Source organism: Temnothorax longispinosus, chromosome 10 (assembly GCF_030848805.1).
Source record: "Temnothorax longispinosus isolate EJ_2023e chromosome 10, Tlon_JGU_v1, whole genome shotgun sequence".
Taxonomy (NCBI): domain Eukaryota; kingdom Metazoa; phylum Arthropoda; class Insecta; order Hymenoptera; family Formicidae; genus Temnothorax; species Temnothorax longispinosus.
In genome coordinates, this window is record NC_092367.1 from 6,923,939 (window position 1) to 6,943,701 (window position 19,763).

The following is a 19,763-nucleotide window of genomic DNA, read 5'->3' on the forward strand; positions in this document are numbered from 1 at the left end:
TATATTTTCTTTCAAGTGCATATTATTGCGCTCTTCTATACATCAATGCTTATTTTATATTTAAGGAAAAAGAGTTACAAGAATTGGACTACGATGGAGAAGGTAGAAACAGTGGTGGCACTAGAATTGTGGAAATGGGAAAATGGGAAATGGAAGTTTGGTATCAAAGCCCGTATCCCGAAGAATATAGTCGCGCCCCGAAGCTTTATCTTTGCGAATATTGCTTGAGATATGCGAAAAGCCGTCAAGTTTTGAGGAGACATCGAGAGAAGTGTTTGTGGAGACATCCCCCGGGACACGAAGTATACAGGTAACCACATTTCATTGAGTATTCTTCTTCTATTATTTACGCTCACATTTTATACCATGGGGCATTTGTAAAATTTTGAACGAATATATCCGTGAAATATTAGGTATCTAGATTAACAATAAATAATAAAATTTCTCTTTAATTTTTATATATTTTGGATTATATTTTTTGCTAAAGTTGTGTAACGTCTGTAATGCTTTAGGATGATAATCCAAATTATTGCATATCTGATTTGTCGTTTCACAGAAAAGACAAGATAGGCGTGTGGGAAGTGGACGGTAAGCGATACAAGCAGTATTGTCAGAATCTTTGTTTACTGGCCAAATTCTTTCTGGATCACAAAACGTTGTACTACGACGTCGAGCCGTTTCTTTTCTACGTCATGACAATCGGCGATTCTGAGGGCTGCCATACCGTCGGATACTTCAGCAAAGTGAGTACATACCTATACTTGATGAATCACCATGTCAGTTTTTATTCGGTTCACGGAAATATTGTCCGCGATTGCGCCGTCGTTATTTCTCGAGTGTCGAGATTGTAACTGTATCGTCGCTGTTCGAAACGTTCTCGCGAAGCCCCAAAAACCTCGAAATTTTTCATCAATTCCAATTCGACGGAACCGACAAGTTCCATCGTTTGGTCTATACGATCCCCGGGTTTTCTTTCCGCGGCTTAGCCGGCTCTCACCCCATCGTTCTCATAATAGCACCCACGTAGCGTGCACGGATTACGCGAACAAGGGTACGCCTCGTAGAGAAGAGGGTGTCTCGTATCTCTGACCTTTCTTCACTCCCACCCTTCCCTCCCATCCTCCCTCTCGCCGCCACCAGGCCTGGCGTACGCATACACACGTTGCCCCGAGGAGTAGAGCGAGGGTGGGAATCACGCATGCCTATTTACCGTGGGACACAGCATCGCTGGGAGTCGAAATCTTTACCGACGTTCAACGACCTCTGACCCTGGCAAGACGCGCCGCCAATCCGCGCCTCAACCCCTTTTTTTCTCTTCCTTCCCTCCCCTTTCGTTGAGATGTGGCGAGAATTTTCTCCGGACCTCGACTTAAACCTTTTCTCTCACCCTCCCTAATTCCTTTGTCTTTCGTCTCTCGTCGGGAGACGTCTATCCTGCGCGACCGACGATCCGTCTCCGTCTCAAAACCCCCATTCTCCTACTTCTTTCTCTATTCTACGAAAAAGAAATCCCGCTAGATAACGTGGGAGTGAGATGAAAGGGAGAATTATCCGTTTTACAAATTGTTACGCCAACGTTGACAAGAGAATCGTTTTGTCAGATCTTTAACACTTGTCTTCAATCGACTCGACTGTCTCATTTCATTTTATTATGCAAGGCATCCCACTTTTACTGAATTATTCTGCGGACTTTTTGACGAACTTTGGAGTCGACGTCCTCTTAGCGAGAACGTCGGAACGCTTATAATCGTCCAGTAATTAATCAATTCCGCAAATCGACCGAAGAAGTCGTTGAAAAGTGATTAAGATATATTTAGAAATTATCTTTTGTTTCTTACTTTTTAGCAGCCGCAAATTTAATTTCAGCAATTTTCATTCGTGATGCGTTCGATCAACTATACACAATTGATCGAAGATATCACGCTTTGATAACAGAAATTGTACGAAACATCTAATCTTTATCGTTATTGCCGAGGGTGTCAAATCGCGTTATGTCTCGCGTAAAAGAGGGCGTGTCCCGCCGTGAAATATTCATTTAAGTTCTCGAAGTATCTCCTTCGTTCAGAATTATATCACGACATACGTAAGCTCTCGGTAAATTCCGCACGAGTCGCTTACTCTTCGATCTAAAATAATGTTTCAACTTTAAAATGTCAGTTTTAACGAGGATATAAGGATGACGTCTTTAGAAGAGGATTTGTCTAACTCTCGAAGTAATTGCGTCGTGCGTCACTCTTTGATTAACTTTCAGATAAAATGCCTTAAATCGGGGACAATGCCCCTATCGTATATCAATATCTTGGATTCAGGACAGACGTGTGTAATTCCGGGCACACGTTACGCGCGCAGGCACGAATCCCTTTACCTGCGAAAATAGACTGACATTGGTTCTCGTTTCACGGTATTAATATCTATTAATATCGGCGAATCATCCCGATGCATCTCCTCCGCTGGCCGACTGGCAAATTATGTTACACTCCGTATAAAAGGGCGTAACTCGCTTCCTGCATCCGCAGCAGTGGCGGCGGCGCGAAGTCAAAATCTTTATAGACGTTCAATGACCCCGACCCTGGCCAGACGGTCGCAGGGTAACACCGGCGGTGGTAGTGATGGTGGTGGTGGTGGTAGTGGCGACGGCCGGGACACGAGGGATGAAGGGTGCGAGGAAAAGAGAGCGAGCGAGAGAGAGAGAGAGAGAGAGAGAGAGGGAGGGAGGGGCGGGAGAGGGTTGAGGGTGGTCCTGCTGCTGGCGTACGTACGCTATGCATGCGCTTCAGTAGAGACCAGGTGGAGGAAGGCGCGAGGGTAGGAAGGGTAGTCGAGCGGTTGGGTGGTTTAGGCGGTTGGCCGATGGCGGTGGCCCTGGAGAGGTGGTAGTAGCTGCCGCGGAAGGGGTTGTGCCGACGGTTGCGGAGGGTGTCGGCGCAGGAGGGGAAGGAGGGCGTCGCCTGCCGCGTCGGGTCGTCAACCTTTCTGCGGCACTGCGACGTCGTCGGGGTCGTTATTATTTCCTCCTCTTTCCCCCCCTACTCCCTCTCCTTCTCCACAGCTCCTTCTCATCCTCCTTCTGATCCCAGCGTGTCTTTGCACGCTCTGGTCGTCTCTCCCTCGCTCTTTCCCGTTCTTCCGGTACCACCTCTTCGAGGTGGCGCGTGTTGTTCTCCTCCCGTCCTCTTCTTCGTGTCCCGTCTTTCCGTTCGGCTCGTCTTAACACGCTCCTTCGACGCTACCCTCCGTGTTTCGATCCATCTTCGTATCCTTCTTCGTTCGTTCGCTCGCACGGCTTCCGAGGTCGCGAGATCTCGCCTTCAACGATCGCTCATGCGTGTACATTCGTTCCCTCTTTCTTCCTCTTTCTTCCTCTTTCTCTTCGGATAGGTAAGCAGTCCGTGCGGTGTCTTTTATCTTCACATTCTACTTGGCTTCTTATACAAGCTTCTTGTCCTCCTCGATCTATCTCTCTTGTCGCATGCGCGTAATTCTCGCATCGTTCTCTGATCGTTCACGCAAGTTTGCTCGATTAATCTTCATTTCACTTCAGTAGGTTCAAAATATTAATATGTTTAAAGGATATAATCATGATCGCGTTCACGAATGCCATTCATCTAATGAGAAATTTGTCGACTTGACAGAAGAATCGGAGGTTCGTGCTTAAAGCTAAATCCGAGGCGGATATCCGAGTATCTTACGTCTCTACGTCTCACAATGATACCGTCATCGTCGCCTCCGGCTCGTTCTCCTCCTTCATCTGATCTTTCTAATACGACACCACCGTCGATCGCGGTGAATATCGGATTGATATTGAATTTCCAAGCGTTCGCTTGTCTTTGACGCCCGCAACGTTCCACCGACCGGTTTCGCTCGCTCGGCTTCAACCTCGTTCCCTGCTCGCGTTTCCTCGCGTTTCCTCGCGTCGAATTTCATCCCTGTCCTCCGTATTCGCTTTTCCGTTCCCCTCGCCGTTGCCGTCGTCGCCATCGTCGTCATTGCTGCCGTCGCGTTAAACCGCACAATGTCGGCGTCTCACCTTGACGTTGCGGAACGACTACCATCTTGAGGCGATCATCCGAGATTTCTGAGAGTATAAGCGTAGAAGTAGAACTTTATTAAGCTCTCTTTTTTTTCGTTTTTTTTTTGTCGAATAGAAATTTTGCAAAGTAGAAATATGTGGCCGGAAATCGCGAAAAGACCACGCTTGACCATAACCGGTGGGGTGTAGATTAGTCGGGGTGGTATCATCCCGCGTCACCCCACGGTCTCTGGATTATGAGCTGTCCATCTTCTTTCTGATCTCTGCGGACGTAGAGAATAACGTTTATACAGCTGACAGGAAAAGGAAGCCGTTTTCAAAAATGAATTCACTTTTAACAGTCTCTTGCTCTAGGCGACATTTTTCTTTTTACGACTGAAAAGTCACGTAATTATTTTTATTTGTGACGAACAAACAACGATACTTTATTACGCTTCCTAGGTCGGAATCTTTTCCGAGTAATTAATAAGAGTGGAAAGAATCAAACACACAGGCTGCAATCACAATGATTACTCGTTCAGGATAATTATACTAATGGTAATGTCGTTCAGTCCAGCGATTCGAAGGTATGTACTTACCTCTGGATAGATCACAATCAAGCTTCTTCGATTTTACTCGTAGTCTTATAAAGACATAGAAACGACCTCGAATCCTCCAAAGTAGTTTAGAATTGTTCACGAGCTCCGACATCTCCGTCGTAAAAGTTGCCCGATTTTCCGCCCGCTCTCCACCTCGTAACTTGACCTTTGACTATTCAGACATTGGCATTTTAAACGAAACGGTCGTTCACCCTCCCCCGGGTAACTCGGTCGTTGACCTTGAGCCATCTGGCCGTTGACCTCGCGAGTGTCGCGGCCATCGACCTCGGCCGGGATCCCGACGTTGAACTTGGATAATCGCGCTCTTCACCTTGAACGATACGAATCCGTCCTCCGGATTTGTCGGAGGATTTGCGGAGCCGCCGATTTCTGTTATCGCCGGTGTTCTCTCTCTCTCTCTCTCGCGTCGCGCATCTTCACTCGTTCTGCGAAGGTAGAATTCTGATCAAGCAACAAGGCAGCCGAGCAGAAATTAAGAGGGTCGGATTGAGGCGTGAACGTTTACAGCTTCCGCCGTGTTTACTGAGACATGAAGACGAGCTGTTCTTCCGCCATTCAAGGCATCTCCCCGCACCTCGCCCTCGCGTCTGTTTGTTCTCAGCACGAGAGGTAATGCAATTCTTACGACTGCCGATAGAGATAATTGGGCCGAAGGTCACTGCGATGAGCGTCAAGTGCAGATCCGGAACGGAATTTTGATGTTATTAGTGAATAAAACGAACCTTTGAAGAGTAACATCGATAATGTTAAAAATAACCAAGGAATCGATAACGGAAAGATTATTGGGACAATCTAGTAATCCATATAATTTAATCTTTTAGCTGCGGCATGCAAGGGAATTTTTTTGGAATTACCGACAAATTAGATGGAAATCATATGGCTTTACATTTACGTCATATTGATCTAATTTATTAATTCCATGCATTAATCTATGTAAAAATTATAGAACTAACGGTATATCAAATTAATAGCAGAGAATCGATTATTGATACAAAATTTTTTTTTTTTTTTTTTTTTTTAAATGTCTCAGTCCGCGATGGACATATGTATACGACACGGCTAAAAATATTATACGTTCCAAGCATAATAAATTCACGCCCGATTCCGATCGAATGAGTTTAAATGAGTCTAAACATACTCCCACCACGAGACCGTTTTGCGATTGCGTTTTCTCCCGAAATACAACTGCGGCTACGCGAGTGTGGCTTTAATAACATTCAGACTGTATTTAAAAATCGTGCTCCATTGGATATCCCGAAAAGGCGAAACGCGTGTCACATGAGATCCAGACGGAACCGGTTCTGCGGGGCCGACAGGTCCCAGGTGCGGGGCCCGTTTTCCGATCCTGTAATCCTTGCGTCCTCTCGCGTTGACCGAGGACGCAACATGCGCCGCTTCTTACAAGTAAAAAGGAAATTTTCGGTGGTCCGCTTCTAATCTCCGGATCGTTGACAAGTATCGAATAATCGCCGCTGTAATCGAGAGGTTCTCTTTTACCTTCTAATATTGCCCGGGCTCTTGTACGGATATATCGCGCACGCCTAATAAGCCCAATACTCATGTTGCAACCTTTATTTTCCTGCCGACCCGTTTCCCTGCTTTTTCTAATTCCTCTTGTTACATAAAGATGACATTTTCTCGAAAATCATTTAACGTACAAATCATTTATTATCGAATACAATTGATAAAGTAACTTGCAACACGGCTGAAACGTTGCAATATAATTGATTTTTTCCCCCATTACACCATATTGTTATGCAAGAAATTTCGCGACGTAGAAATTGCAAAGAGGCTAACGAGTGCAGCGAGTTGCAACTCGGCTTTCAGCGACTTCGCCAGACCGTCCGGGCATTCGACTCGGTCAGGAAGAGAGCGCACAGGAGTGTGCGGAACCATGAGTAAACGAGACGGTGGTATCCTCTTACGCAGGTATTCTAGACGATAACCAGTGCGAAGGGGACGAAAAAAAATAAGAGGACGATGACGGCGATGACTGGCTGCGAGACGTTCATGTGTGCATCGAAGATCGGTAGTCGCAGCACCGTTGCCGTACACTTTACGATCGCAAAAACAAGGAGAAATCGGGTAAGTCCTGAGAAAGTTGTTGAAGAGAGTCCATCATGGACAGCCATGAAAAATCTGGAAGGTTCTCCAAATTGAAAAGAGGCCGAGTATCCGTGTGATGCCTGAACCGGAGAACGTAACGCGAGTTGCAGAATGGTTTACGATACAGAAACGGAGATCCCACGCGATTTTCCTACACTTATCGATTGCCTTTCGTTAAGAGCGTAGGCTTTGGAAGCGCGAGACGATAAAGATCTTCGCTGTTCGTGCGCGAATTTTCATTCGGCCGATGAAAACACGTCTGCTCATTCGCAGCTGTAATATTACTTGCTATCTGAGTCGGAGCAATATTTGTGAGTCTATGTGTGCTCGCATTCGAAACGCAAGCACCGCGTGGTATTATTTTTCCTGGGTGCATCAACGAGATACCTGTTCTAAACGCAGAGAAAGAGAGAGAGAGAGAGAGAGAGAGAGAGAGAGAGAGAGAGAGAGAGAAGGTAGACGAAGAGAAAGATGGATATTCTTCTCGACGTGGGAGTTCGGTGAAATTCAATCCTCGTCCAGATAGGAACGACGATAGCGAAAGAAAATAAGCGTCGAATAAAAGCGTTGTCGATACATCGCGAGCTGTGTAGCCCAACTACACTTGATCGCAGATTAAAGTTATAAATTATGCCTTCGCCTTATTTACTCCAATATAATCGTCATGTATAGCAATATAATTCCAATATAATTATTATAAAAATGTAAACGTACAAACAACAAGAACTTTCGATCGATTGTCCGTTTGAAATTTTATTTAGGCTACAAAATCTTCGTCGCAGTTTCATGCATGAATTCTAAAACATTGATAAAGTTTTTACATAAAAATATAGTAATAATAATTATCGTGTAACGATCGAGTTGTCATCGTCGCGATGCGAAAACAAATTATATCTGTGTAAATCTGAATTTTCGCGAAAGTATAGGAACCATTGCGTTTCCCAGCCAATCGGGATCCCAGATGGTCGCGGGACTATCTGGTATCCGTATGACGTGAAAGTCGCGAGATAAAACACCGACAGGATGTTTCCACTTTGAGCGAGAAAGGGCGTGAAAAATCGGCGGACGCGGTTTCCGTGGAAACGCGACGATCCACGGTCGCTCAGGGCTCATTTGCCTAACTTCCGGCGGTGCGCCAGTTAGCCCGTCACGGACGGCTCCGCGCGTTATATATCCTGAATAATGCATAGGGAGCGGTGGAGCGAGAAGGAGGGCGCGGAAGGACGAGAAAGGAAGAGAGAGAAGCAGGCGACGAAGAAGACGAGGGAAGAAGATTAAAGGAGAAGAGAGAGAGAAAAAGAGAGAGAGAGAGAGAGAGGGTGGAGTTGGGCCGACGTACCTGCGCCCTTACGAGAGCGGTTTGGACCTGTGAAGGGTCCGACGAGAGAAAATCCTGTCCGGCGTATATAATATAATAAATAGACTCTCTCAGTCGGGCATTTATACCCGTGCTTTATGCCAGGCCAGAGAGGACAAGCGAGTAGCGAGAAAAAGGCGAGACAGGACAACGGTGGACCGTGATCCTTGGTCCACTTCTGATCCTTTCGCTCGATCTTGCCTGAAAGATGACCGACAAAAACACGACGAACATTTGTCACGAGAGAAACTACCGTTCGAGATGACTGAAATACTTAAAATTTACAATTTTTACTTCATCTTGCCTCTAATTTGGAGTAAATATCATTAGGATTAATATGCACTCTGCAGTAGATGTAGCATCTCGCTCGGATAGGTTTGTTGAAGCTTTCCTCTTGTTCCGGGATGCACGGGCGATTGCACTAGCCTGACAGGAAAATCGATCGCAGCGATCGGAAGTATCCCTTCTCGCAATTTCATAATCCGACGGACGGAGTCACGGAGGAGCAGAATGTCGGGAATTCTTCGAGAAGCTCCCCAAGCGAGTCCACAGGGATGGAGAACTCGGAAAGAGCGGCGATCAGCGCGGGGGAGGAAAGGATGAGGAGGCCGACAGGGGGATTTTCCAGGAGACGAGAGCTCCCGAGGCTCGAAGGAAGAACAGACGGAGAGCTCCCGGGTGGACGGAAGAAAAGGATCGGCGCGGCAAAAGGGTCTCGCGCGCATGCAGGAACCACCGCAAAAGGGAGGAAGCGCGAAAAGGATGAAAGAGACGGCAGTGGTAGACGAGACGAGTCGGGTAGACGGGCGGGCGGGGTACGAGGGTGAGAAGGACGAAGGACACGAGGGTCGGGCAATTTTCCTTAAAAATATCCCGCAGACGGTGGCCCGAGAGCGAGGGGGCGAGGAGACGCTAAGGGCGGCTGCTGGGAATTGCAGGCAGGCAGGCAGGGATAAGGGACTCGGAGGAGGGATGACGTAGGGTATAGTACCGTCAGAGAGTAGTACGCGTAGTAGTAGTAGAGATCGTCGATACTATACGCGCCTCGCTTCGTCGAGAAGAGGTTGGGGTAGGCTCGCCCTCCGCCACCATCCTACCATCCGTTCAACTCTCCAGCCATCCCCTATTCCCTTATCCGCCCCCGCGCCCATCCTCTCGCACTATCTACCTCTCTCTCTCTTTCCCGCTCATTCTCTCCTGGTCTCTCGGTCTCTCTTAACCGGCAAAACCTCGCCCCGACTGGGGTCGATCGATGCCAGACAGTACTGCTGTTCGCGCGACCAAATCCCACCGAATGTACATCCACAAGAGTGTTCCCGCGATCTCTCTCCCTTTTCCCCGTTCCTGACGATGTTCTCCTCTGGTCCCTGTGGAAAAAGAAGTCTATGGTGGCATACTTATCGCGTTCTCGGCGGCAACTAATGCTCTCGTCGATAAGAATCTTGATTTGAATCCTCTCTACAGTCGCTGATCTCAACGTTTACGCTGACGATTACGATAACGATGCGAGAAATTCCTGGGGCGTCGTCGTCCCACTCTCTTTTCTCGTGGGGAAAACCCGCGTGCATTCGTTCCTTGTTACGTCCGTAACGTGTGTGACGTGTGTATGTAAATCGTGTGCGTGAATGGAGTTAAGCATTCACGCATCGGTAGTGGTGAGCGGTTCGTCTGCAGAATTAATGGACTCCGAACTCCCTCAATAATAATCGGTTATCGATCGCTTCGCTCGATTTTCAATCTTGAGTCGTCTCCCGATGACCGACAAGTTTCCGGATATTAAATATGAAACAATTACATGAACATTTTTCGAACATTATAAAATAAACAAGCAAAATTTGAGATCTCGTAAAGAAACGTATAATATACTAATAAAGTTTATGTACACATTGTTAGCCTCTTCATTTCTTTCGTACAGCGATTGATTCCGTCGAATAGACAATTATTCGGGATCTGTCTATCGCCCTTTTACTTCTGGATGTCATCGAGCACGCACATTGTTGAAACTTGCGAAAGTCTCAGAGGGCGGCTAAGAGCATCATCTCGCGGCGGCTCAGATCGAGCGAACTTGGCGGTTTTTTTCGTTCTTTTTTCCCGAATGGACCGCCGGATCGATGGCCGCCGTCTACAATGTGTCTCGAAAGAAGAAGAGGAAACCGTAAGACGTACGAGATACTTCTTACATCGCACCTATTCGGGTTTTTGAATTTTTGACGTATTTTTGAATTTTTTTCCATTCGCGTACCTCTCACAACGCGATGAAGAAACCAGCGCGGTTCTCTTCAAGCGAGAGGAAAAAAAAGAGGATAAAACGGCAATAACTGTAATAGATCCTCTGTTTCTGCACCGGACAAAGGAGTACGGTCAGGTAATAATGGTTCGGCTCGGATTTGGAAGGATGAGAATCCGCGACGAATAAGCCGAAGCCATAGCCGACCGTCCGTTTTTCGAAATCCAATGACACCGCCTGTGAGACGACGCATTCCCATTGTCTGCACACATCGGGGATGAAAATTTTCAGGGTGGTCGTCGTATTCCTCGAATCGCCGGGCTTCGTTTTCGGAAGAATTTTTCTCTTAACGACCATGGTTCGCCGTATATTATAATCCTTTGCGAGCCCATAATTTCCCGTCCTTGCTATCGCAAACCAAATTCGCAGAATAATTTTGCCGTAGTGACGAGAGCGCCAGAAGCACTAGAGCTATACCTAAAGTTCATTCCCGTCCTGTAAACGATATTGTAAAATTAATTAAGCTTTAATGAGCTTGAGAAGCCACGTGCCGGATAGTTGCTCTACGCGATATTCATGTTCGACTGACGTTCGACCGACATGCTAATGCAGAACGTGATGAGACGGGGATCTAATTCGAAGACGAAGAATTTGTCACTATTCGCAGAAAGAGAAGCTCTCGATGACGCGGTGATAACTGATCGGCTTAAACGTGCGGTTACATGGGAAACGTCGCGATAAGACTTCACGTACACCCCGTGTGTTAACAGGAACGCTTTGTTCGGCATAAAGAAAGTGGAGGAGGAAACTCGGTGCATCTAAATATAGAAGTGACTGTCGCGAGGAGCTGCATGGCCATTAAGCCACGCTCACACCGCCTCCTTTCGCGTATGACCAAGCGTTTCGAGATAATTCATGCATATGCCATCTAATTCTCGTATGTCTCGTTTGATTCCCGGACTCGCGTTTCCCGCAACTGATATTTTAACAGATTTTCCGTGGAAATCTCATACATTCTGACCTTTACCGTCAATCACGTTTGACTAATTCTTGAAAATGCAAATTCCGTCATCTCTGCGTAAGCATTTCCTGGTGTAAAAAAGTCTGACAATATACGAAAAATAATGAAAGAAGAATTGAGAATATAAAATAGAGTAACAATATTCTATTTCAGATCCGTATAATCGTGGGAATGCATTTTTAATAATCACAAAGCTAGAATTTTTATCAATTTCCTATATTAATATCAGTAAAGTTATGAGAGGAGAAAACGGAAAGAAAAAAGTAGTTTTTTTTGTCGATTTAAAATCAATTTTGTTATATAAAGATTCATAGATAAAAAAATAAAAAACGTTTTACTTCGCATACACATTTGCTATAATATTATTATAATAATATATATTATATATTATAAACGGTTTTATTATTAATCCAATACGCTTACAATTGCAGCGGCAAAAATTCGACCACGTCGATGACAGGCTGCGATCCCTCAGGAGAGTATTCGATGAATTTTTTATCTGCCGTTCCGCTCGGTCGAGTACGTTTAATTTCGTCGGCAATCGGCTGCTGCGAAAAAGTTTTCGTTTGGCCATGCGTATCGAACTTCCGTCGCGGACGGGAGAAAAAAACGCGAAGACGCCCTGTTACCAATTGAAAAGTTACGTGCTTAGGAGATTATAGATAACGGAAACGAATATTAGAGATTAGGGTCTATCGGGATTCCTGAGCTGGTGTCCCGATTGAAGGAAAAATCAAAGGGGTGCTCCAGGGGGTTAATTTCCATTTACGCGCGAATCCACCTCGTAAATATTCAGCTATCGAAGTGGAATTTATGCCGTCTGCCACGTTAAGCCGATTCCGCGACCGGTCTCCCAAGCCCGATGACAGAACGCCGGCACCACCGACACCATAAATATAAGCAGCCGCAAAAATTCCGATCGTTGCGAGTCGCGTCGCGACCGCCTTACACGCTCTATAAACACCTCCCGCAACAAAGTAAGATAACGCCATTGTGCGTTGAGATATGAGGTGAAAGAGAGAGATGGGGGGGGGAGGGAAATGTAGGAAACGCGTTATTTATTATATCCTTTGGGGATAAGCGCCCTGGAGGAAAGTTCGCGGATCAAAAATAGAAAAAGGAGTGTCGCGGAAAAACTTTCCAACGCGATACCCTGTAAACGCGCGTCTGAAGCGAGAGACCATCGAGATCATCAAGCAATGTTCTTTGCGCTGCACGATGAAACATGGATCGATATTGATATTACACTGGTGATAATCGAAGTAACCAAATCGATCAATTCCGCTTTTTGTTCTTAATTTTAATATTAGAACATATGATTACGACACTTCATCAGTTTTCTATATTTTATTTTTATGGAATTAATTAGTTCGGCTTCTGAAAAGCTTATATAGTAGCGCATGATATAATAAAATATATATACATACGAATGTTATGAATGTTTTAAGACGTAATCTAGGCTGACTAGGCTCTATAATGCTCGTCCTGCTTCTTCGTTCGGACGCGCGGGGCTAGAATTCTGATTAATTGTTTCTCGTCGAGGGACATCAGAGGGTCTCTGAAAGAGGGGCTTGTAGACCGATTGTTAAAAAGAGTGAGAGAAAGAAGGAGATGTCAAGAGTCGATCCAGTTACAACGAGACGCGAACTTCGCCCGCGGTCGGACACAATTATATTTGATTCGCCTTATCCGCGCGAGCAAGCGCTCTCTCTCTCTCTCTCTCTCTCTCTCTCTCCCCCTCTCTCTCTCGTGGTCTCTTTCTCTCTCTCTTTCTCTCTTCTTCTCTCGCAGACGTTCGTTCACCTACGCGTCGAACGACACACCAACGTCGTCGTCGCCGATGTGTTTATGAACGACAACGCGAGAGAGACAAAGGAGATATGCGTATGTACGACGAATGCTTCGCTCGCTGCTGATTCGCGTTTCAATAGTTCTCCATTCCTTCCTTCTCTCTCTATCTCTTTTCTCTCTTTCTCCGTCTCTCCCTCGTATTTTTCCCTCTTTGCCGTCGCACGTGCGTCGCCCCTTTACCCGTGTGCGCTTTACAGCACGACGATACGCGGCAAAGGATACTGACCGATTGGAAGCCTTTTACGACCGGACGCCACATCGTCGTCGTCATCGTCATCGAACGTCTCTCGTTTCTACATTCCGCAGGCGTTCAGGTGGTGAGAATTCACCCGAGACGGGTCGCGTCGGCCGAGACGATGATTCGCGCACGTTTTGCAACGATCGTGCGGACCGATCCGATGTCCCTTCTTGAGCGAATTATGTGCAATCACACATACGATATAGACGGAAAAGGGAAATGACTCGTTCAGATTTATGCTCAGGCTCTGAGCAACGTCGGCGCAACTGACTCTCGACGCTCGGGCATACTCACGGTTTACGCGATGCCTTCTTTCTGGCGAACTATAGCTTGTTGGAAGAGAGTAACGAGACATGAAATAGATCACGTAACAGGAACAACAGTATTACGAGCGACAATTAAATTCCCGCATCCGTTCTGAGATCACGAGTTCGTAGAAATTGCGATCAATCGGGCACGAGGATCTTTAATGACGATAACGAATCGCCTGTCTGCGCGCTTCATTGATCGAAAAAGAACACTCGCCATTAATTTAACGCCCACTCGCGCTATCTCACTCCGTGGACTGTGAATTGTGTGCGGGTGCATATAACTGTGAGTTGAAATGCCATCGACACGCGTCGCACGTTCTCGAGGCGACGCGACGGTTCTCAATCGTTCTCGCTCCGCGCTGCCTCGCGATTTAAAAACCGCCAATCGATGCGAGAATACAACCGCATGAGATCAACTCTGGAAACCGAATAGAAAATAAATCAGAATGTAACTGGTAACTGTGGTCAAGAATTTCGGTTTTTAACCGAAGTATTTTACTACCTAGATCCTAACCACTTGTGTCTATTCTTGTTTCGGGGATGACTAGACAGCAAATCTGACCAACTTCTGGTCATCTGGCAATTAGTTTGGGACCAGAATTTCCTAGAAATTTTTTGAAAAAGAAGATATAATATTTTTTTTATTTATCTGTAAATTACTTGTTTTAAAATAAAATTATAAACATTATCATTTATTGTACGCAATAATCGAAAATTTACAAAAGAAAACTTGAGATAAGTGAGAAACTATAGATCTTTTTTATTCATGCCTTTTGTTAGGGTCCATTGAAAATTTCCCTCTTTTTTTTATCATTTAAACTTCTGAAATTCCGTGATAATTTTATTCGCATTGTACTCGCTTGTGTTATTCATAATTACATTTCTATTATATCATATTTTTTATTATGCCTCCCTCGAATTTGTTTTTTTCTCTTATTTCGTCATATTGTTATCACACTTTTCAGCTACGCTTCAGTATGAATTTAATCGTCTGGCCCTGTGCGAGCTTCCGTTATTTCGGATCTTTGCCTCGTTCTCTCAAATTCTTGTTATCCCATCTCGAAATTGAATCGTCACGCGGTACGGTTGGTGCGGCTCGATCACGTAGCGCGAGTCCGTGGATCTTTGATGAAACTATTTGGACTTCTCGTTAGGTCGGCGAAGCTAATCGAGAGACATAGAGAGAAGCGCACTTGTGTATGTGTTGACGTACTCGTGTGCATGTGTGCGTATGTATACAGTATCATTTCCACGGCGCAGATGGTGCGGTCGGTCGCCCAGAGACGTATACGTATATCGTTACGATCATTGATCTGTTTTATTCCTCTCTCGCACGTAGAGCGCGACGGGCCGTGGCTGCAGCCCGCGATCGTTACTCTATGCGCCACCTTGCCGTGTTCCAGAGATGAAGGGAGATGAGAGGGCAGGAGGGAGAGAGAAAGAGAGAGAAGTGCCAGTATCGATTCTGGCGAACTATATATCCGCGAAAGAAGCTGTACCTCGCCTCCTCGGCCGAGAGGACTGCATTTTCCTCCTACGCCAGGACGACCCACGAGGACCGTGCCGTGATTATTGACGCACGAGTCAGGATTCCGCAAGGGAAGTCCTTGACGCGTGCATATTGCGAATGAAATGAAATGAGCCTTTGACGTATCGTAAGCGTGATAAGCTGCTGAGACCATTAATCCTGGCGCAATAAACAGGTGTGTCTTGTGTGTCAACGAGAACTGATTGATAAACCGATGTGTGATATATTAAAAAGAAAGAAATAAAATGCAGAGTAACTATGAAAATCGGATCGGTGAAGTAATAGTAGCGATTATTCGAATAATTTGCACCTCTTCGCATCGGGAAACCCGTGATCTCCAACGTTGATTGATCCGAATCCCGCTGTTTGTCACCGTCGATCGATCTCGAGTGAGCTGACAAAGTGCTCTGTCGTCTTTACGCGACATCGTGGGGCGACCGGACAGCGCGAGGAAACGAGATCGAGCGGCCGAAGGAAAGAAAAAGAAAGAGACGGAGCAGAAGGAGGAAAAGTACATAGCCTCCTCCGTCATGGTGCCGGTGGGGACGCCGAGACGGCCCTGAGCAGCGCGAAGATTACCGGACCCAAGGACGTCGCGGGCCTCAGATTCTCTCGCTCCCTCTCTCCTCTCGTTTCCTCTTTCTTCGTTCTTCTATCCCCTCTCTCCCTCGATCCCCCTACGCTTTTCGCGAGACCGACGAAAGCGTTTTTCAATCCGCGATAGTATAAGGACCCGATAGGATCTTATCTTGTTTAGCCTCATATTAGGCCCGACTGATGATTAAAAACTTCGACTCGATTGTAACGAGAAATTCGTGTGTAACGCAGAGAATTTCTCGTTACAGTCGAGAATTCTTGTTGTACTTGGATGTTACGAGGAATCTTTAGTGCGTTCGAGATCGACGAGACGTCCCGTATATTTTACGTTTCTCGTAGGACGGTGAATAAAATCGACGAGGACGACTCGGGCTTTGGGAACTCGTTCGCTGACTCATTTCCATTCCCGTCGATTTGTCTCACTTAACTCCGACGACCGGCCGTCGAGACGAGTAGTCACCCTCCTACACTAAATCACTATACTTTCTCTGCCGATGCGTTTCTTAACTCCGGTACTGCTCGCTCGATACTTTCCAGGCATCGTCATAATCGCCGATACTTTTTAGGCATCGTATCGTCGATACTTTTCAGGTATTGTGTCGCCAATAGCAGCATCCCTGTTTCAAAATATGCTATGAAGAAAATCTATCCCTATTTTGTGTTTAATTCCTAGCGGTTGGTCTCCCCTCATCCCTCTGACGGAGACGGACCCCTCGGGACGGTTGCTCTCTCTCAGGACCCAAAGTTCCCCTCCCATCACTATTTCCTCTTTTCACGTATATGCACATCTCCCTCTCTCTCTCTCTCGTCATGTCTATCTCTATTTCGCTCCTCTCTTCGTCTTCTACTTCGCCGAGTTAACACGCCGATACGCACACGTGGGCCGGCGTGTGCACGCACACACACCGACTGTGGGTCGTGTCCTTCGGACCGTTGCTGCCTCGGCAGTTAGCAACAGCACGGCCGCCGCACGGCCGGAAATACCGGGTGTCCGAATACCATCGAGACCATCCGTTTGAACACCGCGTGTAAAGGCGTTTAAGGATCTGCGGGATGTAACGAACGAGCGGATGAACCTTGTGCCGGAAAAAGAACCATGTCGCGTCGCTATGTCACTGCGCGCAAGGCATTGGGGACTTGATCGTCGATCCGTTAATGTTTTCTCTCACAGGAAAGCGAGCACTTTCGTATACGAATATTTGCGCGAAGAAAGACAGAAGGGGGAGAGGAAGAGAAAAGACCACGCCCAATGCGCAACGACTCTTAATTTTGCGGAAACCACACGTTGAGCAGTCCATCCTATCTGAATTCATTTCCGAAAAATAACTGTGATTCTATTATATGCCTTTTCGTTCAACCAACGTGATATTCTCGAATGTACCCGCGTGAAACTTCGCGAAAAATGAAGTTGCCGTCTCCGGGGCATAACTTGTAATTCCCTGGCTGAAAGATTAAGCTCCTCTTTCACGAGAATTCAGCGAAAATCGACGAGAGAACAGAGAGAGAGAGAGAGAGAGAGGTTTTATATCTGCTAGCTAGCTATTATTCTATCGCAATAGCATCTCGCGACATCCGGCATATTCACCGCGGAAAATACATCGGATATAACAGTCCTTGCTGACTGTTAAAAAATTGTTTATATTCAGCAGAATTCAATGCGGCGCTTAAATGCGTGGAAATGCCTTTAGAAAAATGGAATTTCGCGCCGGTCGGATTGACCGAACCGTTCTCTGTCCTTTTTCTCTTGCAACGTCAATTTTTCGTGCGTTTGCGACAGAATATATTCCTCACAATATTTTCGCGTATTTTTCCTAATCGACGCTGAACGTACCAAATGTGAAATTAACGCTCGAATGACGCATCTGGATCGTAGTCTACGTCCGACCGATTTCCTTTTGCCGTGGACAAGATTGCCCAGAAATTCCTTTTCACCACAAAGGGCTCGAAATGGAAGCGATGATGTCAGAGCAGGCATGACAAACGCAAAAGGAACGTATTTCGATCGTAGGTTTCAAGAGAAATAAAGGAACCGCATCCGAGACACCCTGTATGTCAAACGTTCATTTTGCAAGTGCGATACGTAAAGTCTCGAGGCGAGTTCGAGCGCGACGTTACTATCTACGCCTGTTTTAGCGAGATTTCAAGAAGTTCGACTTAACTGTCACTTTCATAATGGACGACTTAACTCGATATATCGGGCGAGATTCTAAAAGAACGTTTTATCTAATCTACGGGAACTGATACCGATATTACACACAGCTACTTCGTGGTCGCTTTAAAAATACGAGGATCTTATTCAGTGCCGGGGTGCTCTATTTCTGAGGGTGACTTTTTTTGGAATTGCAGCAGTCTTTCTAAATCTTTCGTCCAGGGGAGAGGAGATTCTCGTGAGTCCTGCGAGCCCGTTATAGGATGACGCTGAAAAATTGATACTGATATTCTTAGGAGAAACATCCCCCTAAGGGCTCGCGATCTTTAATTAATTTTTTAAGCTACGAACAAGTCAGACGTCTGACAGAAGTCTGACTTTTTCGAAAAGATCATGTCACACAAATATCGCAGTGGATTCTATCCTAAATATAACGTTACGAAAACGTACCCTTATCTTCCTCGTTGCGAAAACGCGATGCATTTCCGTTGCATTAACGTCATCACACTTTCGTGGAACGCGTCTGGCGTACTCGCGCTCGTGAGCAGAATATCATCGATCATGCCTTTAATAGCGAATGCACTTGTAACTTACAATTACCTTTTCCCCGCGTAGCGCGAGGCAGAACCGTACTCTGTTGATAAAAGTTTAGGTAATCTGCAGCGATAATGATTTTACGATATTATCCCGCGTGATATAATAATCGGTAATTTGCAAGAATCTCTCGGAAGCGATAAATTGGCGGCGATGCGGTACTTTTAACCAGACTTCCGTGACTCGCGTATATGCACTCGCTAATCGAGGCTTTAACGCCTGTGTTACAGGAGAAGAACTCCTTCCTGAATTACAACGTGTCCTGCATCCTAACGCTACCGCCTTACCAGAGGCAGGGCTACGGCCGGCTTCTCATCGATTTCAGTAAGTATGTCCAATTTATTATATGCACGTCTCTTACGACGACAAGGAGCGCGTTTCCGATTTTTTTCGACGAATTTTTTCAAAAGAATCATCATCGTTGCTAATAGATTACACTACACATTTAGCGAACTGGTAAACGCGACTATATATCTCTATATTTGCTATGTAACGTTTAAAGCGTCTCTCACTTATTGTTCTCTCTTATTCATTTTTCATTTTTTTAAGACTTTCGTTAACCTCATCCGAGATCGCGATCAATATCATCGTCAATGTTCGAGACCGCGATCGACATTATTGCAGAGTGCGTGAACGCGCTTGACGCTTAAACGCGCCGCGGAATGCGCGATCGCTTCCTCTCCTCGCATCACGTGACAATTCAGTCGCCGACGACGAACCCGATACGCGCGGCGATTCCTCGTCGACGGTCGTCGTCGCCATCGACGCGCACGCACGCGTGTGCCCGCGCGCGAGCGCGAGTCGGCCGCGGCGCGGTGCGAGGCGCGTAGCGCGTAGCTTTGATAATTAAACACGGGGGCTTTTTGCCGTGACGTCATTTTCATTGATGCCGAGCGAGCGTCGGCGGCGTCGGTGGCGGGCATCGCGGCGCTACTACACCGGTAGTAGTATGAGGGGGAAAGAGGGGGTTGCGCCGGGAGTTGGTTGGTTGGTTGGTCGAGGGTCGACGTACTGTGCCGCCGTGGTGTGTCGGCCGGTCGACGGGGGAAGCGGGAGAAGGGAAGGGTGATTTCACAACCCCGCCGGCTTTTCCGCGAGCGAGACGACACCCCCTCTCCCTCTCTCTCTCTCTCGCTCTCTCTTTTTCCTCCACCC

The 19,763-nt window shown here is 46.4% G+C and overlaps 1 protein-coding gene across 3 annotated transcripts in view; it reads left to right on the forward strand.

Moving 5' to 3' along the window:
- Nucleotides 1-19,763, forward strand: part of Chm (lysine acetyltransferase chameau) — a 32,758-nt gene that overhangs the window by 2,737 nt on the left and 10,258 nt on the right. For all 3 annotated transcript variants that reach the window (XM_071790127.1, XM_071790128.1, XM_071790129.1), the window contains exons 8-10: nucleotides 66-310; nucleotides 557-743; nucleotides 18,839-18,932. In XM_071790127.1, the coding sequence (XP_071646228.1) occupies nucleotides 66-310; nucleotides 557-743; nucleotides 18,839-18,932 (526 nt within the window). The remainder of the gene's footprint in view (nucleotides 1-65; nucleotides 311-556; nucleotides 744-18,838; nucleotides 18,933-19,763) is intronic.